Here is a 26,281-nt window from a genome sequence, read left to right as displayed (position 1 = left end):
GGTAACAGTACTCACCTCACACTCACAGGACCGGGGCACCCGGCTGGGGCTTGGAGCCTAACATGGACGCATCCCCGGGTGGCCGCGAGAGCATTGCCACCACGGTTCCCAGCCAGCATGAGCACTCCATGTCTAAGGCTGCATGTCGACAGGAAGCTGCTGGTCACGTAGATCTCAGGCTACAACCAGCCCCTCTTGTCTTTAAGCCGACTGGAGCCCCCCGCGAGAGGGAGGCAAAACAAGGGGAAACACTCTGAAGCTGTGCATTGGGAAACTGAAAAACATGCAGAGAAGGGCGTCCGCCCGTGTTTGAATGCACTTTGTGGTCGGTTTTCTAATGCTGCCTTCACAGGGATGAGTTAAGCAGTTCGTTGACATATCATTATCACATTTTGAAGTGAAACAGCCACAGGAGCTATGAACTCGCATCACACGGCTCATTATTCCTCGATTTTTCTGCACTCCTGCAACATATTCTATTTATTTCACCATCTCCTGGGAGCGCTGGTCGCCTTTGTCCCCGTGACACAGCCAGTGGTGTAAAACTTCTGCATCTGTCAGATGTCTCCATGTGGAGCATAATTGCCTGATTTCCATTTGAAAGTACGGCCCTGACGTTACAAGTACATAGACCCACCAGTGATAACAATGATGCCCTGACACCTACAAGGGGGCGGGGAGTGCATAATGCTGTAACAAACATGCGCACCAAACACGGGCTCGCCTTCGGAGGGACCAGGTCTCAGTTTACAGCTGCAGATGAAGTGTTCCTCGGGAACAAAAAAAATGAAAAAATAATAATAACAAAATAAAAAAAAAAAGACTAAAGAAAAAGAAACCAACGGATTAGCATCAGCGTGGGTCTGGTGCAGCCAGATGGCTCTCTGTGGAAATCGAGCTTTCCCGCTTTCTTCCAGTAACCCCGACTAGCAGACAGCAAGCCTGCTAAGAGGGGAGAGAAATGATCTCATTCCTCAGCCAGGCGCGTGATTCGCCTTCTTTCTCGGGCTGAGGGAAAGCTGGAAAAGAAGACAGGGTGAGAAAGAAAAGGTGGGGGAGTTCGGGCTGTTGTAAAGAATGAGCACTGGTACCTAGAGGAGGGGTGAGACCCCAGCCCCTGCCAGGCCTCGGCATTTGAAAACCAGGCTCAGATGGCCCTGGAGAAAGCCAGGTGGACGGGCAAAAGGGTGGCAGGAGGGGCATCCCGGCATATTGTTGTCCCCTCCACCCGCGCCCATGAACCCCACCTCCAGAGGCTGGTGTGTAAGGGTTGGGAGGTCGGGCTGGCTGTAGAAGCCACAGGATTAAGCTCTGGGCTCCCGTGGGGAAGGACGGTAGATGGTGTTTTCAAGTTCTTGCTAATGAAAACGTCTACCTCTCTCCATGGGCTGCAGGCCAGCGAGTCCGTAATAGCCCTTGGCTAGGTAGACCGGGTCAGAAGCCATCTGCTTGGATCTAAGTCGGCCGTGCCCAGGACTGTGGCCTGCAGTGCAGGGAGCCGAGGGGCTGGCGCCAGACAGGGTGACAGGATGAAATGAACCTAACAGGTGGTAGGTGTGGGAGGGTCCCTCTCCCCCCAAGGTCCTAAGGCCCGGAGGGGGCTCCGTGTGGACTAGTTGCACCTTCCCTGCTGAGCAAAGCATTCGCGGCTCATAAACAAAAGTCGGTTTCTGGAGTGACAGCCAGATGTTCAGCGGATGGGCATCAGGCAGACCACCAGATGTTGTCGGGAGAGCATAGCACTTGCAGAGGTGTGCAGAGGTACAGGCGTCCCCCAAGCCGACCTGCCCTCTTGGTGGACGGGCACACGCCCCAGCTTGGCAAGGGGGCCCCTGAGGGCTCCAGCGGCGAGGAGGGCATCCAAGAAAGAACGCTCCCTTGAGAGTGCCAGGGGCTCACAGAGCATGTCGGCAGCCCTGCCGGGTTTCTCTGGGCGCCGAAGTTCGTCTCCACCAGTGTTTACTCCCGAGTAAATAGCAGGCTCCGGAGGGATACCAAATGCACGATGTAGTCATTCATTTACAGCTGGAAATAATTATTTCAATCATAATAAACACTGAACAAAATCCTCTCCATTTTCACGCAAGGCGAGGGCACCTGCTTCCCAGTCTCTGGCGGTCTTAGGTATAACTGAGCGTTCAAGGGGCACATTCTGCTGGGGCCAAGGAAGCAAAGCGAGCTGCGGGCGGGGAGCCCTGGCTGCAGGGTCCCGCTCTGCGCCCTCCAAAACCAAAACAAAAAGCCGCCACTCTCCCAAACAGCTGTTTGCTCTCCTGTCTCCAGCCATGCCGCCACCTAACCGTGGTCATAGTCTTGGGCTGGGTTCTTGTGGCTCAAAGCTGAGCTAAAGGACTTCGAAGGAAAGTGTGCGCGGCAAGTAACAAGAATTGTGAGCCGGATCACTTTTGCTCGTTTCAGAGGCGCGTTTCAAGCACGTAAAAATTCCTCGCCTCTGAAGAGGGCTTGCAAAGCGTGGCTACCTCTTCTGAATGCTTTGCGTGTAGTTCGTGACATTCCTATGAGGCAGGTCCTCTAATTATCCCCGTTTTACACAAGGGACACTGAGGCACGGAGATGTTAAGCAACTTTCCCAAACTCACACAGCCGGGAACGTTGAATCCTGAAGCAGGATTCAGACCTGCCCCCCGCCCTGGCTCCAGGGTCCATACCTCCAGGCTGTCCTGCCTTTATTTGACCTAAGAACTTTGAGCAGGGTGCGTCTGGCCTGGGCTATTTGCCAGCACCGTCAGTGTGATCTCCGGCTGCTGAATCTGTGTGAGCTGGTTCCTCGTCGGTTGAGTGGGGAGGGCAAGACCTGACTTATTATGGGATTGTTGCCAGGAGCAGAAGTAACGTGTAACGTACATGTGCGGCCAGTGCCTAGCGTGTGTTTGGTGGTCAACAAACGTCAGTAGCTACTATTATTGGGAGCATCACGGGCATATTTGTGCTCTTGTATTTCCCCGAATCCTCACCAGAAAACAAAACAAAAACCCTGTGAGGTAGGTGGGGCAGCTGTCACTAACCCTATTTTATAGCTGGAGAGATTGAGGTACCAAGAGGTCAGGCGGTAGAGTCAGGACAAGAACGCACATCTTTTGACTGAGCACTTTGCGCTCATTCGAATCCTGGCTTGCTCTAGCCCTGCACCTGCCCGTTTCTAGACACAAAGCACTTGCTTTGCGGGCCGCACCTGCCCGTTTCTAGACACAAGACACGGTTGCCTCCCGGAAGGATAGAGCAAGGAATTCAGCTCTTGTTGCCTTCCCCTTCCCTTCTGCCCCTGGGATTGGCTGGGGGACGGAGTCGGGTCCTGCGCGTGCCCTCCTGGGAATCGTCGGAGACAGTTAATGCCTCTTGGGACAAGTCAGGTCCTAGCAAGGATGACTCACAGAACCATGCGTGCCCTCAGATTTTCTTTATTATCTAGGTAAAACATACGTGCCAAGTTTCTGGCCATCCCCAAACGCAGATGCATAGTCCGAAGACCACATCTCTGCCTCCCCCCTGCCCGGGCCCACGCCTCTGAGAACATCTCCGGCGCTCTCTGCGGCAGAAGGTGTTTCCATGCCCGCAGCGACGAGTAGTAGAGGGGCCTTCTGTGTCGTGAAGGTGGCTGGCCAAGGGGCCTGGGTGTCTGACTTCATTCTGCTCTGCTTCCCTATCTTTCCTAAGTCTGCCCTTCCTGTGATTTTCACATTTTCCCCTGCATCCTACTTTCAGAAAGTCTCTGGGGACTGCAGCTTTCGTTCTATTGCTTCACATAATTCCCAGGGCTGGGAATGAAAATTATTTCCTTTCACAACCCCTGGCCGAGTGCCTTTCACGTCCCGGCTGTGTTATGGGGTGATTTATAAACTGCGGGGTCTGGGTCTCTTGCCTCCGCCTCTTCCTCCCCTTCCCTCCCACCATCATTTAAAGCAAGACATTGCACACAACGCGCTCAGAGGTCAGGGTGTCCTCTGAAGCTGGCCACTGGGGCTTTTGCTCAGAGGCAAAGATTCAGCGGAACCCCAGCAATGAGAGCATGGAAGCCATTCGCCCCGGTTAGAAGAAAACAGAAAGGGGCCCCTCAGCTGAACTTCTCATCTGTGGGAGCAAACAAGACGCAGTCTCAAAGTTGGCGGGGGGGGGGGGGCGGTTGGCTTCGAACTGAGAATGTAAAAGACACTTTCCAAACCTGTCAGGATTGGGTTTCGTTTCTAGACTTCTATTCTCAAAGGGACAATGAGGAAGAGACGCAGCTTAAGACGTTCTGAAGTGAGAAATGAAAAGAAGTTACTTTCCTTTGTCTCCATAAAACTAAGTTGGGGAAAAATTAAGCCCAGGCGTTCGTTTCCCCTCTGTTACAACAGAGCACAGAAACCAGACGGCAGAACGTCATTAGGAAAGCGAGGTGTCTCTGTCTGATCTGAAGACCGCTGTCTGTCAGCTGCCTCCACGGAGTCCTGTCCTGCCTCTGAACTCCCTTCAGGTGTCATTTCATCAGAAGCTGAAACAAGACAATGAGGTGAGCAAATCAGTCAAGCTTCAGACTGGCCTCAGTGGTCAGGGGGCTCCTGTCCGAGCCAGGCTCTGGGCTCCCTTTCCCACCTCCCCAGCCAGAGAACACCTTTGTAGCCGAGGCCGAGGAAGCCCAGGCAGACCTCGGCCTTGTTGCTGTCGTATTTCTTTCGTCCCACATTGTGTCATCTTGTTGGTCACGTACCGAATCTTTACTTGTGCGTAGCTCACGTAATCGCACCTCCAGACTTGCTGGCCTTGGGACTGTCTATGAGGTCTGAGCATCAGCAGGACACGGGCCGAGGGTCACGCCCGGTATGGCCACAGTTCATTGTTAACCTCCCTGGGCCTCGTTTGTCCTCATCCGAAGAGCGGGGAAATAATGATTACACCTATCTCCCAAGATTGTGGTATTATAACTAACTCAGATGATTGATATAAGGTGATTAACACAATGATAACGCAGAGTGTGAACTCAAAATGCCAGTTCTTATTCTAAGTATGGAAAAGAGCCCGGGGAGAGAAGGCACTGGAAAAGAAGTACCTCGGGGAATGAGGCACACAAGGAGGGAGGGTGGGGAGCAGGACTCAGAGAAGGAATGGAAGCAAGAAGGCAGATGGAAAGCCTTGTCTCGATCTCTTCCTGCTTTCCCTGTGGTTTCATTTGGAAAAGTTAGCATCTAAGATTTTAAAGTCATATATCATTCCTGCTTCCCTCTTTCTTTCCCTTTCTTTCTTTTTTTTCTTTTTTTTTTTTTACACTAATCATTGCTCCAGAGACAGCCGAGTTCAGAGAGGTTCACGTATTAGATTTGCGGCTCTAGTGTTCTAGAAATTAGGAAATGCAGGAGGGGTTTCTATCTTCAGCCTTCTGCTCCCAAATTAATGAATGACTTCTTTTACCGTTAGGGACTGTTAGCATTTCAGACCTCTTCCTGAACCCGGTTCAGTGATTAACCTTGCTTTAAGATCTTAAAAGCGATGGGTAGTTTTCAGCACAAACAATTTGCTAATGCACTGGTCGTTAAAGAACATTAGTTCATGTGGAAAAATTTGGACTTACTGGGTCTGTCCCCAGTTTCTCCCCTGTCTCTAGCCCCGGATGAGGTGAGAACTTGGGAAAGGACCCTGGAGCAAACAAGGTGGGAGTTCCATGATTCTAGAACCATGTCACTGGGGCAACTCCTGGTGATGGGTCATATTGGAGTATTCGGCTCATGCCTAAGGTGGGGCTAATCTGACAAGGAATCAAGGTTTGTAACACCCTCAGATGTGACATTCTTATAGGGTATGGCCAAACAGGAGTTACTTAAGTGGAGATGTCATTAGCTATACGTTCATTGAGCTCCATAGTACGCCCTCCCCCTCCCACCCTGCCTTGCAAAATATTGAATCACCCTCAGCAATATTTTATGCTCTTTGGAAACTGTTAATTATTCAGATATGGGTTTTTTTGTTTTGTTTTGTTTTTGTGTTTTGCTAATTCTCTACAAGTTTTTATTATCCCTTTCACTTTGAATCACAGAATTTATGGCGGTAGAGTTTTCTTTGAAATATAAGCACTATTATATATATTTTTTTAAATTAATGTTTATTTTTGAGAGAGAGGGAGAGACGGAGTGTGAGCAGGGGAAGGGCAGAGAGAGACGGAGACACAGAATCCAAAGCACGCTCCAGGCTCTGAGCTGTTAACACAGAGCCTGACGCTGGGTCAAAAATAGCCTCAGCACTATTATAATTTTTAAAAGGAAGCAGATTTCTCGAAAACGGAATATGCAAGATTAATTATAAGCATAATGTGTTTGAAAAGTTTGAGGGGCGCCTGGGTGGCTCAGTCGGTTAAGCGCCCGACTTCAGCTCAGGTCATGATCTCACGGTTCGTGTGTTCAAGCCCCACATCAGGCTCTATGCTGACAGCTGAGAAACTGGAGCCTGCTTCAGATTCTGTGTCTCCCTCTCTCTCTGCTCCTCCCCCACTCGTGCTCTCTCTCTCTCTCTCTCTCTCTCTCTCTCTGTCAAAAATAAATACCCATTTAAAAACTTTAAAAAATGAAAAAGAAAAGTTTGAGATCAGTTTTGCTGTGGTATTATGGCAAACAGAGAGGAAAGTAGTTGATTACTATTGAGAGGACATGACGGCAGCCAAGTCTGTCTCTAACCATCAGCACTAAAAGGGGCAACTGAACTCCCCAGCTAATGTCTCCCCGTGCCTCAGTTTCTCCAGCCGTAAAAGGATCACTACACAACACATCTGCCTCCCTCTCAACTCATAGGAAATGTTATGAGACCTGTAAGAGAAAATCTCCACAAGATAACATTGTGAGTGCAGAAATTTGTTTCGTGCCTTCGGAATTGGTACCAAAAGTGGGGATCACCCTGACGAAGACACAAACCGAATAATACGGGGTTGGAGTTGCTAAAATAAGAGAATCCAGCAAAGGAAACCTTTTTGTTTACCTATCCACAGGGAGGCTCTATTTATGATGTACCCCTGCATCCTGGCAGCACCATCATTTCTTTGTAGCCAAGGTGAATAATCTATTTTCTGGCTTACCTCTCACAAAGAATTTTGGAAGTAAACTCAACACCAGGAAATAATATTTCACAGGCCCTTTAGTCTCCCCATTCTTTGACACTTTCTCATGTTTTTCTTCCTTCTAATTTCTCTTCTTAGAAAGTTTTCAGCCTACCTTTCCTCACAGTTTCATTTCTCTTGCTCCCACGGCACATTTTTCTCTCTTCTAACTGGGTCTTTTGTTTTGTTTTGTTTTGTTTTACTTTCTCGCTTGTGTGTAACTGTGGTCCTCTTTCTCCTCCATTCCTACCCATGTTTCCCTTGCACTCTTATTAAACTCACTCATCTTCCTGTTTCCCTTTTCTGCCCCTGGAGAAAAAGTCCCTGATGGACAAGGGGAGAGAAATGACCAAGTAGCATTGTGTTGGGAGAACTGAGACAGCATATTGAAAGCTACCGGGCCAAACACAGCTTCATTTGAGTCAGTGCCACCTGACGATTCAAACAAGCCTTGATCGGCATGGAATTGTAAGACTTTCCTGGAATTTCTACACATATATATTTGACATTTTACCCCAATCCCATTCCACACTCCAGATGGTGAAAGACTTTCCTTGTTTATTTGGGATGAATTCTCATTCATCCTCTTTCGCTCTTACAATACTATTGCTCACAACCCCTGAGGACTGCCTACTGGTACCGTCATTTTGCTACAAGTTAATGTTCATTATTGCGCATCGTTGGGAAAGGTAGTGCTGTGGTTGTGTCCTGATTGAGTATTACAATGTGCGTCCCCCATGGATGACTGATATCTAGGTACCTGAAATATTCTAGACATCAAAACTAAGTTGAACTAGGTTAGACTTTCTTGGAAACTTCAAAGGCAACTTGAGGACTCACAGAATATCAGCTACCTCACAGATGTATTCCGAATGTGCAGAAGTACACAATAATTGGAGTTTCCACTTGATGTGATGTAAATTGGCTTTTGGTGTACCACAGCATAAGTCGCATGGGAAACAACTATACCATAACATGTCAAGCTCGTTATGTCTTTTCCAAATATCCCTCTTCTCTTTTGAACTGTGTTTAAATATTCAAAGGAAAGAAATCCATCACCTCCCAGGTTACAGAGCAATGTATGTGTGACAGTCCCCATTCTGTGCGGAGAAGCATCCATGCATATACATGCACGAGTACCCTAACACGCACAAGTGTGGAAGACGGGCACCAAACATTAGTAGTAGCCTCTCTGGGTGGTGGAATTACAGGTGCTTTTGCTTTCTTCTTTTGGTTTATCTGCACTTTCTAGTTTTAACGTAATGGTAATAATTAAATATTACTTCTATAATATAAATGAATAAACAAATAATCTTCAGTTGAACAAACCAACACAACCCAGGAAAGAATTAAAAGCAACACCAAAACCCACTTTGATATCTATTAAACATGAATTAAGTAAAAAAGAATGGTTGTAGAAAGAACCTTCCCTGGCTTGGGGAACAACCATCGCTGTGTATCATTGTCAAATGTGAATGTAGGGGATGCTGTAGTTCAGTAGGGGCAGCAAAGGCGAGTTATGGGAAATATTGTTGCCTTGGGATATATACATGGAATTTGGGTCCGTGGCTGATCATTACAGACAGGACTCCATGAGTCATAAAGGATATGACATAGGGTTATAAGAAGGAATTCTTACATTTGCGATTGAAATAATTCCTTGTCTGCATTCTGCATCTATATTTAACCTCCTAGATAGAATAAGATGTGGGAAACCATATCTTGGTTTCAGTACTGAGTTTCCATGACTGGGGTGGAGGCTTTGGCCTGAGCCTGAAGTCTGACTCTCAGTTGAATCTTCTCAGTTGTCCCCATGACTTCACCCCGTTGGAGTGCTCCCCACATGGAGCCTGCAGTTAGGCGTCCCCTCCCACCTGTATGTCTCACCCTGCACCCGGCCTGGCCTTTACCCTGAATGGTCTCCATGTGTGCAGAACAATTTATCTCCTCCTACTTGGTTCCATCTGAGTTCATTTTCCAACGAATCCACCTGATCTGGGGGACGGTCAGTCTGACCACACCATGCCGTTCATAAGTGTGAACAGAAAAAGGAGCCATGAATTCTAGAAGTGATATTCTTTGGGGGGAAACTCCACCAGTGATAGAATTTTATTCTAGTGATAAAAATGGTGCAGTGGGGTCACCAGGTTTCATGGGGGTGGTTTCCATTCTAGAATTCCTCTCCCCCTTGTCTCCTATTTCTGTCCACGGGCAAAAGAGGTCATGACCTGAAGGAATGAGATCTCCCGCTTCCAGAAGCCCCTGCATTGTCCAGAGATCAGAGTAGAGGCCGCATCCTTGATCTGCCTGTCCCTGCCATCACATATTTGTTAAGTGAGTGAATTCCCAACAATAGGGTCCCTAATTGACTAAGCAGCTGGCATATGTGACATGTCTTCAGCACTTTACAGTTTCCAGATCATACACAGCCTCTCCCATGTCCCTCAAAGCGACCAGGTAAAGCAGGCACTCTGCCTACAGGCTGAGAAAGATGAAACAAAGCAGACTTGCCCAAACTGACACAGCTGGTTACTGGGCACCAGGATGTGGACATGGGCCCAGGAGTTCTGATTTCAAGCTAGTGCTCATTCTACCATGATGGTGGTTCCCTAGCCTGGCAGCTTGTCAGAATGCCCTGTGAAGATGGTTAACAAACCGGAGTTGGAAGGCCCCCTCTGAGCCCACTGAGGTAGGCTCTTGGGGTGAGGCCCAGCCATCCGAGTCTGATGCCTTCCCATGCCGATCAGCGCCTGATGCCACATCCCAGTCGATGATGTCAAGGCTGACAAATGACTCTCGAGGCCAGTCCTAACACTGACAGTGTTCTTCCATTAGGAAACTCCCTGCTTGTAAAGAATTCATTTATACTTCCCAGGATCTTCCTTCTACAGAACATTGTTGGGTTGACAGTGCAACTTCTAGAAAGCCTGGGGTTAAACACAGCTATGCCTCAGGGATAAAAGACACAACACGGGGAATATAGTCAATGGTATTGTAACAGCACTGCATGGTGACAGACGGTGGTGACACCGTGGTGAGCACAGTGTAATGTACACATTCTCTTCGAATCACTGTGTCACACACCTGAAACTAATGTGACATCGTGTGTCAACAATACTTCAATATTAATAAATAAATACATATGATGACCAGTCTTCTAGCAAAAAAACAAAACAAAACAAAAACAAACAATAACAACAAAAAAAAAAACCACCCAGCTATGCCATTCATCAGCCCCAAAGAGAAGAGGTCAGGAACATCTGACAGCCATGCTTAGAAAGGCCTCAGATGGGCCGCTGAAAGGTCTGAGGGCCAGGAATACAGGCCCAGGCTCCTTCGCCTGGCTCCCAACCAGCAGGGCCCCAGCTCACTGGACACGTCTGGGAAAGACACTTGACTTGTATTGTCAAGATTCTGCAAAGTGAGGGGCGAGGACCTGCCAATTAAGTGACCACAGACTCCTGCCTGCGAGAATCACCCACGAGGAGGATGGCCCAGGGTGGGGAAGTTCCTCCTGTCAGGAAGACTGAGTCAGACTTGGGGGGGAATCGGCGGAGCCCCCAGCAGGTAGACCGCTCAACTCAGAGAGGGACCCCTGTCGCCACCACCCTCCAGCGGAGCAGGTAGGAGTTGTGTAAGAAGTCCTTCAAACTGACTTAACCTGCCATGAACCCAGCAAGTGGTCTGGTTTATAAGACCTTGGGCTGATTTATAAGAAGGGGTCACCTCCAGAGAGGAGCCTGGGCTGCCTGCCTAAGTGCTGTATACAGGTCAGCCTGGAACCCATTATTATAATGGTTGGGAGAATCAGTTAGGAGACAAGTCGAAGCAAGTCGAAATTTGAAAAACACAGTAACAGCGGTCTGTCGAGATGCCAGAAGAGCCTGCCAGCAGGGACAGCTGGAAGGCCAATTTTTTAGTCAATACTGAAAGGTGGTTGCTTAAATATCTGAGTCAACACACACTGATTTCTCTCCGGCTCAATACTCCCGTTTAATTGCACTGGGGAGTCTCTCCACCGACACATCTAACACCCAAAACCATAGTGGGGTGGAAGAAAAGAGTGTTATTCAAGTGCAAATCAGGTCCTGGGTGCAGCCTGCAGGCCTGGGTCCTGCTGGAGTGTTTCCTATTGCCAGGGCAGGCAGACACTTGGGCTGGGCCTCACAGAGATTCAGGGAGCCCCCCCCCTTTGAAAGAGGGCCAAGGGAAGGGGTGAGCATCATATCTCAGACGGCGCTCAGAGAGGGGTCTGTGTGGTTTGCTCCCCGCCTCTGCAGCTCTGTGCACAGAGGGGGAGAGGGAGGCAGGGAAGCGCCTGCTTCCCACATCTGGGAGCCAAGTCAGATGGGAATGGATGCCCCTGGAAAGTGATCAGAAGTGTGGCAACCAGGTGACGACCCAGTGAGGTTGATGGCGGACGTGATGGATGAGGTGAGTCTTCAATGGCCTTCCAACTGCCTAGAGGTCGGGAGGCAGGCAGAACCCTGAGGTACCAAGAGCCAACAGCCTAATCTTCAGGGTCCTGACAGGCTTTGGCTGCTAATAGAAGCACTTTCCCGTAATGACGCCCACGTAGGGGCCAACCGGAATGGTCCTGAGGCTGGAGGTGAGAGTGGGGGCTCCTGCAGTGACCTTCTGGTACCCTCAGTGCTAAGTGTGACATTATCACATGTAGCCCCAAACCCACCAGAACTGAGACCTAAATCACAATGACAAGGCAGGCCCTGGGAGCAGGTGACGTGAATCCTTCAAGGGGAAACTCTACGTCCGCTGTCCACCATCAGAGGTGAGGAAGAAGCCTGTGTGTCGTGCTAAACTCAAACTCCGATTCCCTGGGGAAGTTGTGCAAAGCAATTTCTGATCTGGTAGGTCTGAGTCTGGACAGTCAGAGTGAGGCCCGGTGGCTCAGCTGCCCTCTGTCTTCATTTCCAAGCCTCTGGCTCATACCACACGTGTTAGCATTCACCCACACTGTGTGAGCCGGTCCTCACTAATACGCCTGCTAATCACACTCAGAAACAACCAAAACGCTGCTCAGTCGGGGCCCAGAGGATCTGAGAGAAACATGGCGGGGCACCGTGAAGTCTGGAGGTCCCCAGGCCTACCACCTGGGGGAACCGAAATCGTTTGGGTCCATTGCTCACGTGAATACAGGCTGCTGAGACAAACAAGCATAAGGATCAAGTCCTACTTCTTCCAATTACCAGCTGTGGGACCTCATCGAAATTACATCACCTTTATGAACTTCAACTTTCTTACCTCTGTTACGGGAACAGTCATGGGACTCTTGTGTCAAATGAGATAAAGTGGGTAAAATGCCCAGGACGAACTTGTTGCCCAACAAATGCCAGTTCTCTACCCATCTAGTTTTCACCCCCAAACTGAAGTGACCTCAGTTTCTCCTTCTTTAGTTGTTGGTATTGGTGTATGTCCAGGAAAGCAGCAGTTGGAGGAGATACCGAATCAGGGGCCCAGCTGAGAAACTTCTGTCTCATGTTAAGCAAGAAGCCCAGCCCCTGCCAAGACCTGTTCATCTCTCCTGTGGAGGGATCCCCATGTAGTGCAAGTTTGAACAATGAATTTGTTCCCCTTCCTAGAGCACGAAGGGTTCTTAGACTTCCCATTCCGAGCTGTTTATGGAGCAGTCACTTAGGAACTCAAGTGGTAGAGACCTTCGCCCATGGAACATTTCCATGGAGCTCCCATCGCTCCCTGCCTTGCCCCTTACTTACACTCAGACTTTCTGTGTGTGGATAGGAAAGCTCAAGACCACACTGGCCAGGGCTTCTGCTTACCTCTCATCCCCTACTGCCCCCTTCCTCTTCTACTCCTCTTTAGACACACTGGCCGCCTTCTTCTTCTTCTTCTTCTTCTTCTTCTTCTTCTTCTTTCTTCTTCTTCTTCTTCTTCCTTCTTCTTCTTCTTCTTCTTCTTCTTCTTCTTCTTCTTCTTCTTCTTCTTCTTCTTCTTCTTCTTCTTCTTCTTCTTCTTCTTCTTCTTCTTCTTTCTTCTTCTTCTTCTTCTTCTTCTTCTTCTTCTTCTTCTTCTTCTTCTTTCTTCTTCTTTTCTTCTTCTTCTTCTTCTTCTTCTTCTTCTTCTTCTTCTTCTTCTTCTTTCTTCTTCTTCTTCTTTCTTCTTCTTCTTCTTCTTCTTCTTCTTCTTCTTCTTCTTCTTCTTCTTCTTCTTCTTCTTCTTCTTCTTCTTCTTTGAATTGACCATGCTCATGTTTGCTTAGACCATGGCTCTGTCTGAAAGTGCCCATGACAGCCGTATGGCCAGCTCTTATCCTGCACATTTCAGCTTAAATCCTGCTGCCCCGAAGGAGCCTCCATTGCCCTCTTCTCCATTGCCCAGTTTTTCATTTTCTTCCTAACATCGGTCGCTACCTAAAGTGATCTTACTTATTTGCTCTATGTTGTGTGTCTTCCACAACTAAAACGCAGGCTGTATGAAGGCAGGGACTCCACCTGAGCTGCCCCACCCCCCCCCCCACGAGCCACACCTCTGAACCCACCGATTCTCCTGCCCCGCGGCGCTGGGGGTGTCTGTAGTGGTCAGTGAACTCACCATCTGCTGTGTCACTCTTCAGGGACAGCTGCCTACTGTCCTTGTACTGCATGATGGCAACAGCTGCTCTGTCTTGACGTCCTTGAGTACTTGCTTCTGCAAACAAGCAGGTGGGGAAGGGAAAGTGAGGGTGGCAAGCCAACCTCATGAGCTGCAGAAGTGGGGGCCTTTCTTTGGTGCCTCTGAACATCAGCCGCCCCGTGGGTATTTCCTCAGGTGCCCGTCGTGTGAAGGACTTGCTGGACAGTGGTTCCACCTGTTAAATGTCACTGCTGGGGAGATTATGTGACATTTAATATGTTTAACGCATTCACCAGCTAGAAGATGAATCAGTAAATGCACTTGCTTTGGAGAACAAAAGGGAGAAAGGTTTGAGCAAGAGCGCTCCGGGGTGCCATCCTTTCTTGCTCCTGTTACCTCCCGGGTGTCCCCTCCTGCCAGGTGGGGGAGGAGCTCGGACCCACAAGGGCACCGGAAAGTCACTGCTGAGGCCCTCTCACCCTGCTCCACTGCAGTTACCCATAGTTCTTAGCTTGGGCCTCAGTGCCACTCTGCTCACTTTCATCTCCTTGGACTTCTTCCCGCGCCTCCCCCAAATCACCCAAAACACCAGTGTGTGTGTCCTATGGGAGATAATCTGAGGAAAGAGGCCAATTCGGGAAGAACGTTAGCGTGCATATTAGTGTTTCTGTATCCCCCTCCCCCATCACTGGCTTTGAGAGGCTGGGTCTTGCTGTGTGGGGCAAAGTCCCTTGGCCCCTGCAGGCTAATAGGATCATGTTTGGGGGCCATCTCCAGCACTGCGCTGCAGTGGGGATGGGAGGGGCAGGCACTCCCTTCCCCAGGGCTCGCACCTCCGCTCCTGGCAGGAGATCCTAGGCTGATGGGGAGGGGGAAATGGAGAGAAGCATGGAAAGAAAAAAGGCTGAGATCTTTCTGCCATTTCTCTGCATGGAGATACCTGGCCAAGGAGGTCAGGAGTGGGGCTGACGTCAGCCCAGAGGAACAGGTGACTTTCCTTTGCCATCAACCATACCTGGGGAGATATCTACCCCCCCCCCAAAGTGTGCTTTTCCCCAACTTGCACAGAGATGCTGTTTAGGGTCCAGAAGGGGCTAGCCCTCCCTCTCTTTCACACCCTTTCTCTTTCTCAAGGTCCACAGTGAAATCTTTAACTGAGGCACCTTACTCATATTCTACTGTTGGCTAGTATTGTTTTTCCAGCTCAGAACCGAACGCGGTTTAGAGTCGACTGACCCACGCCATGTTCTAGAATCCTGTTTCTCAAACTTTCCCATCGGAGAACCCCTGCGGGGGCAACAAGGGAGAAAGCGGTATCGAGTTTCAGCTAGGTGCATCTGGGCTGGATGCTGTTGCGTCCTGGTGCTAAAGCCTCCAGCTCCGTCTCTCCTCTCGCACAATCAGGTGGCCCAACGCCTCTCCCCGTTTACGTTGTCTAGTTCTGACAACAAAGCAAAATAAGGGGGAAAAACCTTGCTTCTCCCTTGTGGGGAGGGCATGCTGGTGGGAGGGAGAAGGTGATGTCATGGGCGAGGCACCTTGAGCCTAGAAATTCGGCCCAAAACTCTGTTAAGGGTGCCCTCTGGTCTATACCAGCCAAAGTTATTCCTAGTTTTTAACTTAGATCTCTCTGTCTCAGTGTCTGCCTCAGTCAAATGTGGCCCCAACCCGTCCCAGCTCACAGGGAGACCGATGCGAGGTGGACGTGCTATGAAAACAATATTTCAAGCTCTTCAAATACCCATCTCTTTATTGGGATAGCCCCACTTTAAAAAATAGTAACGTTAACCCGTGTGTCCCAAAGAGACCTCCCGCACGTATTAGCAACCAGAAACCCCTGGGTTTCGAGCTTTTCCTTGGCAAGCCCCTGGAGCAGCTAGAGATTAGCTCCTGTCAGAACGAATCCACTTCCTCCTCCACTTTGCTTCAGAGGTTCAGGGAGGTTTTCCCCCTGCTCCTGGGTTTCCCCGTCGGGTCAGCACCTCCCAGCATTAACCAGGGCAGATGTTAAGGGGCCCTGACCACGTGGGGCGGAGGGTCCTGCCTGGCAGCCGATAGAAACCTCCTCATTGGATTCCATCTGCTGCGGCACCGTGAGCCAAATGGTGATCCCTGGGCTGGCTTAGCACTGGGTTGTTTTAACCTAAACTCACTCTCCCGTCATTCCTGGAGCTGTGTGAGTCACAGATTTTGTCCTTCTTCCCAGTTTTAGAAGCCAGCAGAAAATGAGAAAGGTGGATGGTTTCAGGGTGTGAGGAAAGCCAGTCCTGGAGTCTCCTCTGAGGCTGAGAAGCAGAGAGCTTCTAAAGGCGTCCCCCAGCTGCAGGACAGACAGATGTGAAAGCCCCCTTTGGGACCGGCAAGAACCTTGAAAATGAACGCATGAGGGACCCTTTAGGCTGGGCCCATCAGCCCAGCTCCAGGGGCATCCGACTACCCCGGATGCAAGTGTTCATCCTGGTTGCTCTGATCCTTGGGAGCCTCGACCCAAAGAGAGTCGTGCAAAGGGATGACCCACGCCGACCCCACATGCCCAAGGGCCCCACTAAACACATCTGAAGTTGTTAGTGGAAAAAATATCTGACACTGAGATGCGGCTTCTCTTTTCTGCTCACCCTTGCGATCAAGCCGGCTGTGAGGTCTGCCCATGATCTCGTCCTCCGAGGCATGCAGGTTCCGGATCAGAAAGTAGGTGGTCATTTTCCCTTTCCCTTTCACTTCGATTTCGCCCCTCTCAACTATTTCAAACCCTTCATTCTCCAGAGCTCTGCACAGAGAGAACAGATCGCACCAGGTATCAAAGATCACGGATGTAGAACTTAAGCTTTGGCCACAATGGAGAGGGTGACGCGGCAGTGTGTGCCAGCCCCACGTGGTTCCGAAGCAGGAGGCTCCTTGGAGATCAGCGCTCTCCTTTCCATCCTCCCCAGGCACCCCGTTACCCCAGCTTGCTCATCCTAACCACCCAAGCTTGCTCCCTGACTTCTGGCTGCCAAGGAACGGAAGAGAAGGGTGTAGGGAGGGGGCCTGTGAAAAGAGACAGACCTACGGGATACCTACGGAATGCTTTCTTGCTTATTTATTTACCGGCTGTCGCCAGTAATGGAGAGAAACCACAGAACAGTGCAGACCAGAGATTTTCTAACTCGTGGTCAGCTGCCTCAGCCAGGTCTTAGCACTCACTGACCTTCCCTTGTCCTTTCCCAGTTTCGTGGAGATTTCAGACCTTCACGGTTCTCCTCAGGTCCCCCCACTTGGCACCTGCTTTCCTCACCCTCAAGTCACTGTGCTTCCTACCTTGTGATCTGATTCTTGTATGAAGTTTTAACCATTTATAGGTAAGACCCCACAGCCTCTCACCCCACCGGCTACACGCCCCCTTTGCCCCAGTCTTTGAGGATGAGGTGTCTCAGAGGATGCCGCGTCTTGTGCAGGGGCACCCGATCGATGTCCCTTCCCGCTTGCTCAAGGCCTGGCCCAACCAGCCACTTCTCACTTTCTCTCCGGCTCCCACCGTCTGCATCCTCCCTCAGCCTGCTAGCCTGCTAAGGTCCCTTCCTTCCCAAACAGAAGCGAAAACCTTCCCACGTTATCATCTCCTCCTTTAATCCTATACACTCTCTCCCATTTATCCTTCAACCCATATCCCAGTGTCTATCCCCACCCTTCTACCACAACTACTTCTGATCGTGTCCCCAAAACCTCTGGTGCACGTGTTTCAGTCCCTGTCACTATTTTGACACTTTTGTTCAATTCCTCCTCCCTAAAAATATCTCCAAGGGTGCCTCTCACCCTGAACTCTGCCGTTTCTTTCTTATTTCTTTTGCCTCTCACACGGGCCCCTCTTCATCCACCTGCCACTTAAATGTTGGTTCTTTGCACTGCTCTTTTCCCACTGCACCTTTCCCAGGTGATCTCATCAATCCCCTGGCTGAATTACCCACCATATGTTGCTTTCGCCAAGTTGGGAGCCCCAGCCAACACCTCAACTCCATATTTCATCCATCCATGTAATGGCACCTCTACCTAGGATGCTCTGCGGTTCCTTTGAATTCAACACTTCCGAACCTGAACTCATCGTCTGCCCCTGTAGACTGGAAGCCCTCTTACCTGTCCTGTGTCCAGTGGTGAGATTCAGGTCGCTGCCACCCAGGATGGAGGCCTGGGAGACATTCAAGGCTTCTCCCTCTTTCTCATTCTCCATTTCTAGCAGTTACCAGGTTCAGCTGATTTTACTTTCCCCCAAATTCCCACCACCAATGCTCTGGTTCAAACCCGGCTCCTCACAGGTCCTCTCTGTCCTGTTTCCTGATCCTCAAATCTGTCCTCGCACAGTCTTTTTTTTTTTAAGTTTATTTATTTTGAGAGAGAGAGAGAATAAGTGGGAGAGGGGCGGAGAGGGAGAGGGAGAGAGAGAGAATCCCAAACAGGTCCCACACCATCAGCGTAGAACCTGATGCGGGGCTCGAACTCACAAACCATGAGATCATGACCTAAGCCAAAGTCCGATGCTTAACCAACTAAGCCACCCAGGCACCCCTGTCCTTGCATGGTCTTGAGTATCAGCATCAAATAAAACCCTGGGCCCCCCATTGTGTCCAATCTCACACTCCCCGGGGGCTCTTCTCCACCTACAATGCACACCCTTGCTCTTCGACAGGGCACACACAGCTCACGCTACTTTCTGCTCCATATTGTCTACTCTAGCAAGCTAAATTGTAGTTCTTAGCTCCTACTCTACATCTGTGCTGGTACTGCTGGGTTTTCTCCCCCAAAGCCTCAGCTTTGGCTGAATCCTACTCGGAACTCCTTGTTCAAGATTCAGCTCAGGAATCTCTTCCTCCACAAAGGATTTCTTTACTGGATGAGGCACCCCGCTTAGTCTCCCAAGACACACACGCTTGAATTACCTCAAGCACAAGAGTACAGTGGATAAAGCAGGGACTCAGAGCCTCACCCCACATTTGATCTGGGCTCTTTTCCTTCCTAGCCAACTTGGGACCCGAAGCGAGTCATTAACTTTTTTGTGCCTGATTTTTTTTTTCTCCTCTGTAGATAAGAATAATAGTACATTTTCATAGAGCCGTTGTGAGAGTAAATGAACATATACATATATATAAAATAACTCAGAACAGAATTTGGTTCACCTCCTGTAAGGTCTCAAGAAACCATAAATATTATTTTATGCTTATCTTTACCATTGTACTTACCACACTTTCAAAATAATTATTAGTGAACACTTCTTTCTTTTTCTGCGAGACCAAGGGTCAGCACGCTTTTTTTGCAAAAGACCAGAGAGTAAATATTTTCAGCCTTGCAGGCCATACGGCCTCTGCCACAGCTCCTCGACTCTGCTATGAGAGCAGCCATAGACAATGTGTAAATCAACAAGCATGGCTGTGTTCCAATAAAACTTTATTTACAAAAAACAAGCAGCAGACTGGATTTGGCCTATGACTATGCTTTGCCAATCCCCGCGTTAGGCCATATGCTCCTTGGGAGCAAAACTATCTTATGGAAGAGGCTCGACAGTATTTGTTGTCTGGTACAATGTCTTCTGTAAGCCAGCGTGGCACGGGAGAAGAACCACGGGTTTCCTTCACTACCCCCGATCCCACGGCTGCCAGGCACCGTGAGCATTCTGGAAGTAGGAAAAGACAAAGGAAGGAAGGAATAAATGAATGGCTACCTGTAGGCCGTGGGGCTGAGGTGCACTTTATTGGGAAGCCCGTGACTCTCCATCCTAGAAGCCGTGTTCACAGTGTCACCGAACAAACAGTACCGCGGCATCTTGTCTCCCACCACACCTGCTAAGACTGGTCCCGTGTGGATCCCCACTCTGATCTGTACAAAGAGAATCTCACTGAAAAGGGACCGTCGAATACTCTTGCTTTTATTTTTAAATTAAGGTATAATATACCTAAAACGGAAAGACAGATCTTCAGCATTTAGCTCTGTGAGTTTTGACAGGAGCATATACCCTATAATCCACCATCCAGAATAAAATACAGACTACTACTTTCATTACTTCGCGACGTCCCCTTGTTGCCCTTTCCCGTTAAGTTCCCTCCCTCTCTGCAGGGGTAACGGCTTCCTCATTTCTTTTACAAAGAATTATTTGCCTGTTCTAGGACTATGCACAAATGGAATCATAGAGTATATTGTTCTGTGCCTGCCTTCATTTATCCAGTTGAATGTTTCTGAGATTCATCCATGTTGTTGTATGTTTCAGTCGTTCATGCTTCTATTACTGCAACTGTTCCTTTGTAAAAAACATACCGCAGTTTCTTTATCCAGGCTTCTAACTTCACGAACATTTGGGTTATTTCCAGTTTGGGGCCATTAGGAACACTCTTATACAGATCTGTTCGTAGGCACACATTTTCATTTTTCTTAGATAAGTGCCTACAAGCAGAATTCCTGGATCGCAAGGTAGATGCGTATTTAATGTTACAAAAAAAAAAAAACCAAAAACCAGACCGTTTGCTAGCAATTTTCCGGAGTGTTTGCACCATTTTACATTCTCATCAGCAATGTGACACTCCAGTTGCTCCACGGTCTCACCATCATTTGGTCTTCTGGTGGGTGTGAAATGCTACCTCGTTGTGGTCTTAATTTGCATGTTGCTGACGGCTGACGATGTTAAGCACATTTTCACGCAGCTGGTGTCCGTTCTTGTACCTTTTTTCTTGAAAAGTCTGTTCAAGAGTTTGCTCATCTAAAAACCGGGATTATCTTTCATCGTTAATATAGAGGAGTTCTCTACTATGTGCTTGGATATGGGAGACACATATATTTCAAGTATTTTTCCCATTCTGTACACCCACAGACTGAGTGGCTTCAACACCAGGAATTTATTTTCTCCCAGTTCTGGAGGCTGGAAGTATGAGATCGAAGTGTTGGCAGGCTTCGTTCCCTCGGCAGCATCTCCCCTGGGCTTGTGGATGGCCTCACATAGTCTCTTCTTTGTGCCTGTGCATCCCTGGTGTTTCTTCCTATGTCCAGATTTCCTCTTCTTGCAAGGACACCAGTCAAATGGGATTAGGGCCCACCCTAACAGCTTCATTTTAACTTGACCACCTCTGTAAAGGCCCTATATCCACATATAGTCATATTCTGAGGCCCGGGGGGTAAAGCATCAATATATGAATTTGGGGGGGAACAAAATTTGGCCCACAATAATGAGGTTTGTCAGGTTTTTTTTTTACTTTCATGATTAATATTTTTTGTGTCCAATCTAAGAAATTAGTGCTTACCCCAAATTCATGGAGCTATTCGCCTATATTTCCTTCAAAAAGCTTTATGGTTCTAGCATTTATGTTTACATCTGTGATATATAGCAAATTAATTTTTATGTATGAAGGATTGAGGTACATTTTTCTTTCCGTATGTATTTTCAATTAAAATGAACCATTTCTTTTTTAAAATTTTTAAAAATACTTTTATTTATTTTTGAGAGAGAGAGAGAAAGAGAGAGAGAGAGAGAGAGAGAGAGAGAGAGAGATTGCAAGTGGGGGAGGGGCAGAGAGAGAGAGAGGGAGACACAGAATCTGAAGCAAGTTCCAGGCTCTGAGCTGTCAGCACAGAGCCTGAGACAGGGCTCGAACTCATAAACTGCGAGATCATGACCTGAGCTGAAGTTGGATACTTAACCGACTGAGCTACCCAGCTGCCCCAGAAATGAACCACTTCTTAAAAAGAAATTCCTTTCCCTGCTGACCTGATTTTGTGCCTTGGTTAAAAATTAATTGACTTTAAATATGTGGTTTCTTTCTGGGCTCTCTGTACTGCTCCAATGATCCATGTTTATCCTTCTAATTTCACTCTGTCTTTGTTAGTGTAGCTTTACAATAAATCTTGCAATTAGGTAGTGCAAGTCCTCCAGTTTTCTTATTTTCCAACATTTAAAACTAAATTTAGGTAGTTTGTTTTTATTTCATTTTCCAAATTTTTGTCCTTAGTATATACATATTCAACTAATTTTTGTGCGCTGTCCTTATATCCTGTGACCTGGGTATTTTGATCTAGCTGAGGTCTTATAAGTGCACCACCATCTTTGTAAAAAGATCATTTTACATCTTCCCTTCCAATCTTTATGTCTTATATTTCTTTTTCTTGCTGAATTGCACTGAGTAGGGCTTTTGGTATTTAAGAATGGAAGTGCTTATCTCTGTATTTATCCTGTTTGGGTTTGCTAAGCTCTTGGATATGTAAGTTGATATCCTTCATCAATGTTGGAAAATTCTCAGTCATTATTTCTTCACATATTTCTTCTGACCCAGTCTCACTGTATCCTTCTAGGACCCTAGTTCCACTTGTGGTAGTCCATTTGATATTGTCCTACAGATCTAGGATGTGCTGTTTCATTTTTTTCACCCTACTTCCTTCTCTGTGTTTCAGTGTATTGTTCATTTTCACAATCCTTGATCCTTTCCTTTACTGTGTCTAGAATCTGTTAAAGCCCTAAGATGAATTCTCTATTCCCGATTTCTGATATCATGGTTTTCATTTCCATTGGATAGATAGATTAATAGATAGTTATAGATAGATAGCATGTATTTCCCATCTGTTCAAACCAGTTCCCCTTTTCCAGTAGATCTCCTAAAATCTTTATTGTAGTTATTGAAAAGATTCTGTCCCATAATTCCAACATCCAGGACATTTTCAGACCTGCTTCTGTTGACTATTTCCTCTCTTGGCTATACACTAAACCACATTTTTCTTGATTTTCTAGCATCTCATATTTTTAATTATTTAGTTGTATGTTCTATATTGTATGTGAAAGTACAGTAGAAACTGAAGTAGATAATATTCAGTGTTCAGTAAAGTTCAAATCTCTTTTTTGTCAGGCTGCTAGAGTGGAGACTGGGTTAATTTTATCTGTATTTGAATTGAGTCTGGGCTTCTTTTGCCAAGATACTGCTAGATTCCATGCAATATATGATTTCATATATTAAGAAGGCTAGATCAGGATTTTATCGCCATCAGGGCTCAGGATGTGGGGACAAGCAAGGATCTGAGAACCTCCTTATACTTTACAGTAAGTCTCCCGCTTTCTAAATCGTGGAAGATCTCTTCTGATTTACAGACTAATTGTGAGGTGAGGTGTTTGGGGGTCTCTTTGCTCTTTAGTCCCATGCTGGCTCTCTGCACATTGGGAGATTTCTCTTTACCATTCTTCTCTGCCCTTAGACTTCAAAGTGTCATTGTAGTGCACTTGGTAAAGGCCAAGAATACCTCACAGGGATTTCTGTCTGTTCTCTGACTCTAACCCTACTTTTTCATGGGCCATTGACTCGCGTTTGGAGAATGTGCCTCACAAGCCTCAGGGACTGGGGGTTTCTCTCAGTTCTCCTCCTAACCCCATCCTTTGACTGAATAACCACATGTACTTGGTGAAGGCCTGTGGGAGAATTGGTAGATGGGTACAGATTCTGTGGCTAGAACTGACGAAAGACAGGATCTTTGGGATTCTAACCTATCATTCTGGCCTCCATGTGGCCATTAAAGTTCACTAAAATTCAGACTGGTTTCTTTTCACCCTCACCTGCAGCTCTACCAGACATGAACATAACTATGGGTGTCCTCTTTGAAAGGGCTGGTTGCTTTCTGGAATCAGTTTATTTCAATTTCTTTGTTCACTACGTTTTTTAAACGACTAGTATGGGAAGAGCAGCCTACTGCAGGTTTCTACATCCTAACCAGACTTAGTTATCTTTTCAGGCTAGATTTTCTTCTCCCTGAAATAAGAAGATGCATTCCTCTAGGAAAATGAGCCTGTCAAACACCGAGAATACTGTCTCATGCAGAGTAGGACCTCAGTACATGTGCGTTGAAGGAAATGTGAATAAAATAGTAGAAGATCTCAAAGAGTACTAACTTAAAAATTGTTGAAATAGCAGCATAGTTCTTCTAAGAGAGTGAAATGCTTCAAGTCCTTTTCCCTACGTCCTTAAATAAACCCACACGGTAGGTTGTTTCTGGAGGATATTTAATGATGCTCCTATGTCCCTATTCTTATCTTAAACTTGATAACATCTTTTCCTGCTTTCTTCTGGGTAAAATCCACCAGGATAGTTTCCAGGAATTCATTGTTTAATTTCATTCTTACTGGTGTGACATTATTGTCATCTCTATAGCTATGCCTTTTACATACACTCATGCGCACACACACACACACACACACACACACACACACACACACACACTTTACACAACGGTATATATTCAATCCTTTTTTTCTTTAATGGCTTATATTAGAGCCCTTTAACTGAAACACATATCTCTTATCTGACCTTCTTATCTCATTCCCTCCCATCTTGATTTTTTATTTATGATCCTGGGGCTTTTATTCAACGGATGTATCTGAGTGTTTCCAACAGACCAAATATTGTGGATATGTAGTTCCTGCAATTACGTAAAGCCGGCTTTTACTCAGAAGCACGCAGTGCATACCAGAACCAGAAACCTGCAGCATTTCTCAGCGTCTGACTTGTGGTGAAGGTGAGCTGAACACATCTTCAGAATCTCCTACATAAGGGTCATAATTTAGAAAAATCCGATTCTGTCTTATACTTGTCTATTGAGTTTCAGTTGGCTGTGTAGTTTATTTTGAAGACCTGACTGCCAGGATCAGGGAAGGGATTGCATTTTAAAATGCAGGAGCCCTGCTCTAAGGCATCTCAGGGCGTCAAGGATCTGCTGAGCAGACAGAAGACGACACCTGCTTTTCATCTCCAAAATTGTCCATCTTTTATAGTGTGAACAAATGTCCATGCCTGGAAGAGCAGGTTCCTGTGAGAAAGGTGGGCAGACGTCTCACTCAGGGCCACGTGGTGGGAGGAAAGCTGTTCTAAATCTCTCATGGCATCGTGGTGTCCGAGCTGCTGGCTGGAAGCAGTTTCCCGCCTCAGCCTGACTTGACCTGGGAGAGGACATGCTGAGTACACAGTTTCCCCAGGGGCGGGCGGGGGTGAGCCACTTGTTAGGTTGGATGCTCAAATAAAAAAGCAGGCGTTACGAACGAGCCAGATACCAAGACGGATCGAGCCCTGCAAAGCAAGTGGAGAGGCTTGCTCAGCACTGTCCCAAGCTATCGAGAAAGACGCTCGTGGTAAATCACATGAAAATCCCACGCTCCAAAGCCTCCCCTGAAATTTAAGAAAAGTTGGGACGATGATATCTTTGCTAATATTTCTATTACTTAAAACATATTCAAGAGAAGACAAGAGTTGGGAGACGTTACCCATCGTACTTACTGTAACATGCCCAGCAGTCACGTGAGCAGACTAATAAACAGAATTCTACTTTGTAGTGTGTGGGATGGTCGATATCAAACAAAGTACTCAGTTTCTCTCTACCTGGATGGGCTCTCCAGTAACAGGATTCATCACTTCTTTTGCAGAAATTCTCATCCCCAGAGCAAAGTTAGCCACTCTTTGAGCATGACTTCCAATGGGCACCGGTACGCCCCCTACCACCATGTAGGCATCTCCTATAGTTTCCACCTGTAAGAGGGAAGAGAGGGTATTCAGATGGTTTCCTTCATGCATTCAATATATCACTAAATATTTTTGTCATTTTCCACATATTGACAGAAGGACCATATCGAAGCTGGTGGTTATTGGCCAGGAGTATACGGAGCATAAGGGAGGGATGAGAGGAAAACTGACTCAGGAAACCACCAATGAGCTAGCCCAAAGGGCTTTCTGCTTCTGGTGGAAGCTCCATAGAAGACATGGCTCCTGAGTTAGCGTATGATGCTATATATCAGACGTACGTTATTCAGATTAGACTCTCTGCTGAATGGAAGGGGTAGAATTACTCTCTGGGACAACAGTGTGCCCCTCAAAGGCCTTTTGGCACTGGATATTATAAAAGGATTTCTGAAAAACTAAAATTGCTAAGATATCTCCAACTCCCCGTTAGCTGTAGCTCCTCACCCCACTCCCATCCACACCAGACCACAGAGCAGCGAAGAGAGAGGCAAAGGAAGACCGATAACCGAGCTCCCGCCCTGCCTGAGCGGGACACACACGCAGTAGGTGAACACTTACTTTGTAGACCTCGTGGACACTGGTTAATCTGTCAAACTTGGAATACATGGAATTCAGCATGGTCACTATCTGGATAGGTTGGCAGGCAGCACAGATGTTAGTAAATGTCACCACGTCACTGAAGAGAATGGTGCAGGTTTTAAATTCTCCTGCAAAACGTAAACTGAGCGTCAGTGAGAGCCAAGGATATGGGATGATGATTCTCTGGATTCTAGACTCGAGTGCTCTCTGGGAAGCAAATCTGGCTGAGCCTTGGGGAAAAGGAGCCGGGTCCATTCGGCCAACAGACACTCCCTGAGTGCCTGCTATGAGCCGGTCATTGTTCAGGGAGACGCGTGCAACGTGGAACAGATGGCACCTCTGCCTCTAAGGTGCTCCCAGTCCAGTGAAGAAGACGTAAGAGTAAACGAGCACCCGGTAAGGTGTGATGAGAGCCACGGCAGGACAGGAAAAGGTGGGTGGGCCCTGGCTTACAGAGAAGCTCCTGGCAGGTGGCCTGCTGCGGAGCCCGAACTACAGGAGATCCAGGCCGGGGCTGACAGAGACTGGTCGTCAC

The 26,281-nt window shown here is 47.6% G+C and overlaps 1 protein-coding gene across 1 annotated transcript in view; it reads right to left on the bottom strand.

The window, feature by feature from the left end:
- Positions 1–3,403: 3,403 nt before the first annotated feature.
- LOC101098598 (guanylate cyclase soluble subunit beta-2-like) overlaps positions 3,404–26,281 on the bottom strand; it is a 32,631-nt gene continuing 9,753 nt past the window's right edge. The window contains exons 5-10 of the mRNA XM_045058488.1: positions 25,726–25,874; positions 25,030–25,176; positions 19,359–19,513; positions 16,285–16,436; positions 13,649–13,744; positions 3,404–4,492 (exon numbers count right to left, since the gene is read on the bottom strand). Coding sequence (XP_044914423.1) covers positions 4,347–4,492; positions 13,649–13,744; positions 16,285–16,436; positions 19,359–19,513; positions 25,030–25,176; positions 25,726–25,874 — 845 coding nt within the window. The 3' untranslated portion in view covers positions 3,404–4,346. The remainder of the gene's footprint in view (positions 4,493–13,648; positions 13,745–16,284; positions 16,437–19,358; positions 19,514–25,029; positions 25,177–25,725; positions 25,875–26,281) is intronic.

Source organism: Felis catus, chromosome A1 (assembly GCF_018350175.1).
Source record: "Felis catus isolate Fca126 chromosome A1, F.catus_Fca126_mat1.0, whole genome shotgun sequence".
NCBI lineage: Eukaryota > Metazoa > Chordata > Mammalia > Carnivora > Felidae > Felis > Felis catus.
This window is presented reverse-complemented; position numbering and strand designations above follow the sequence as displayed.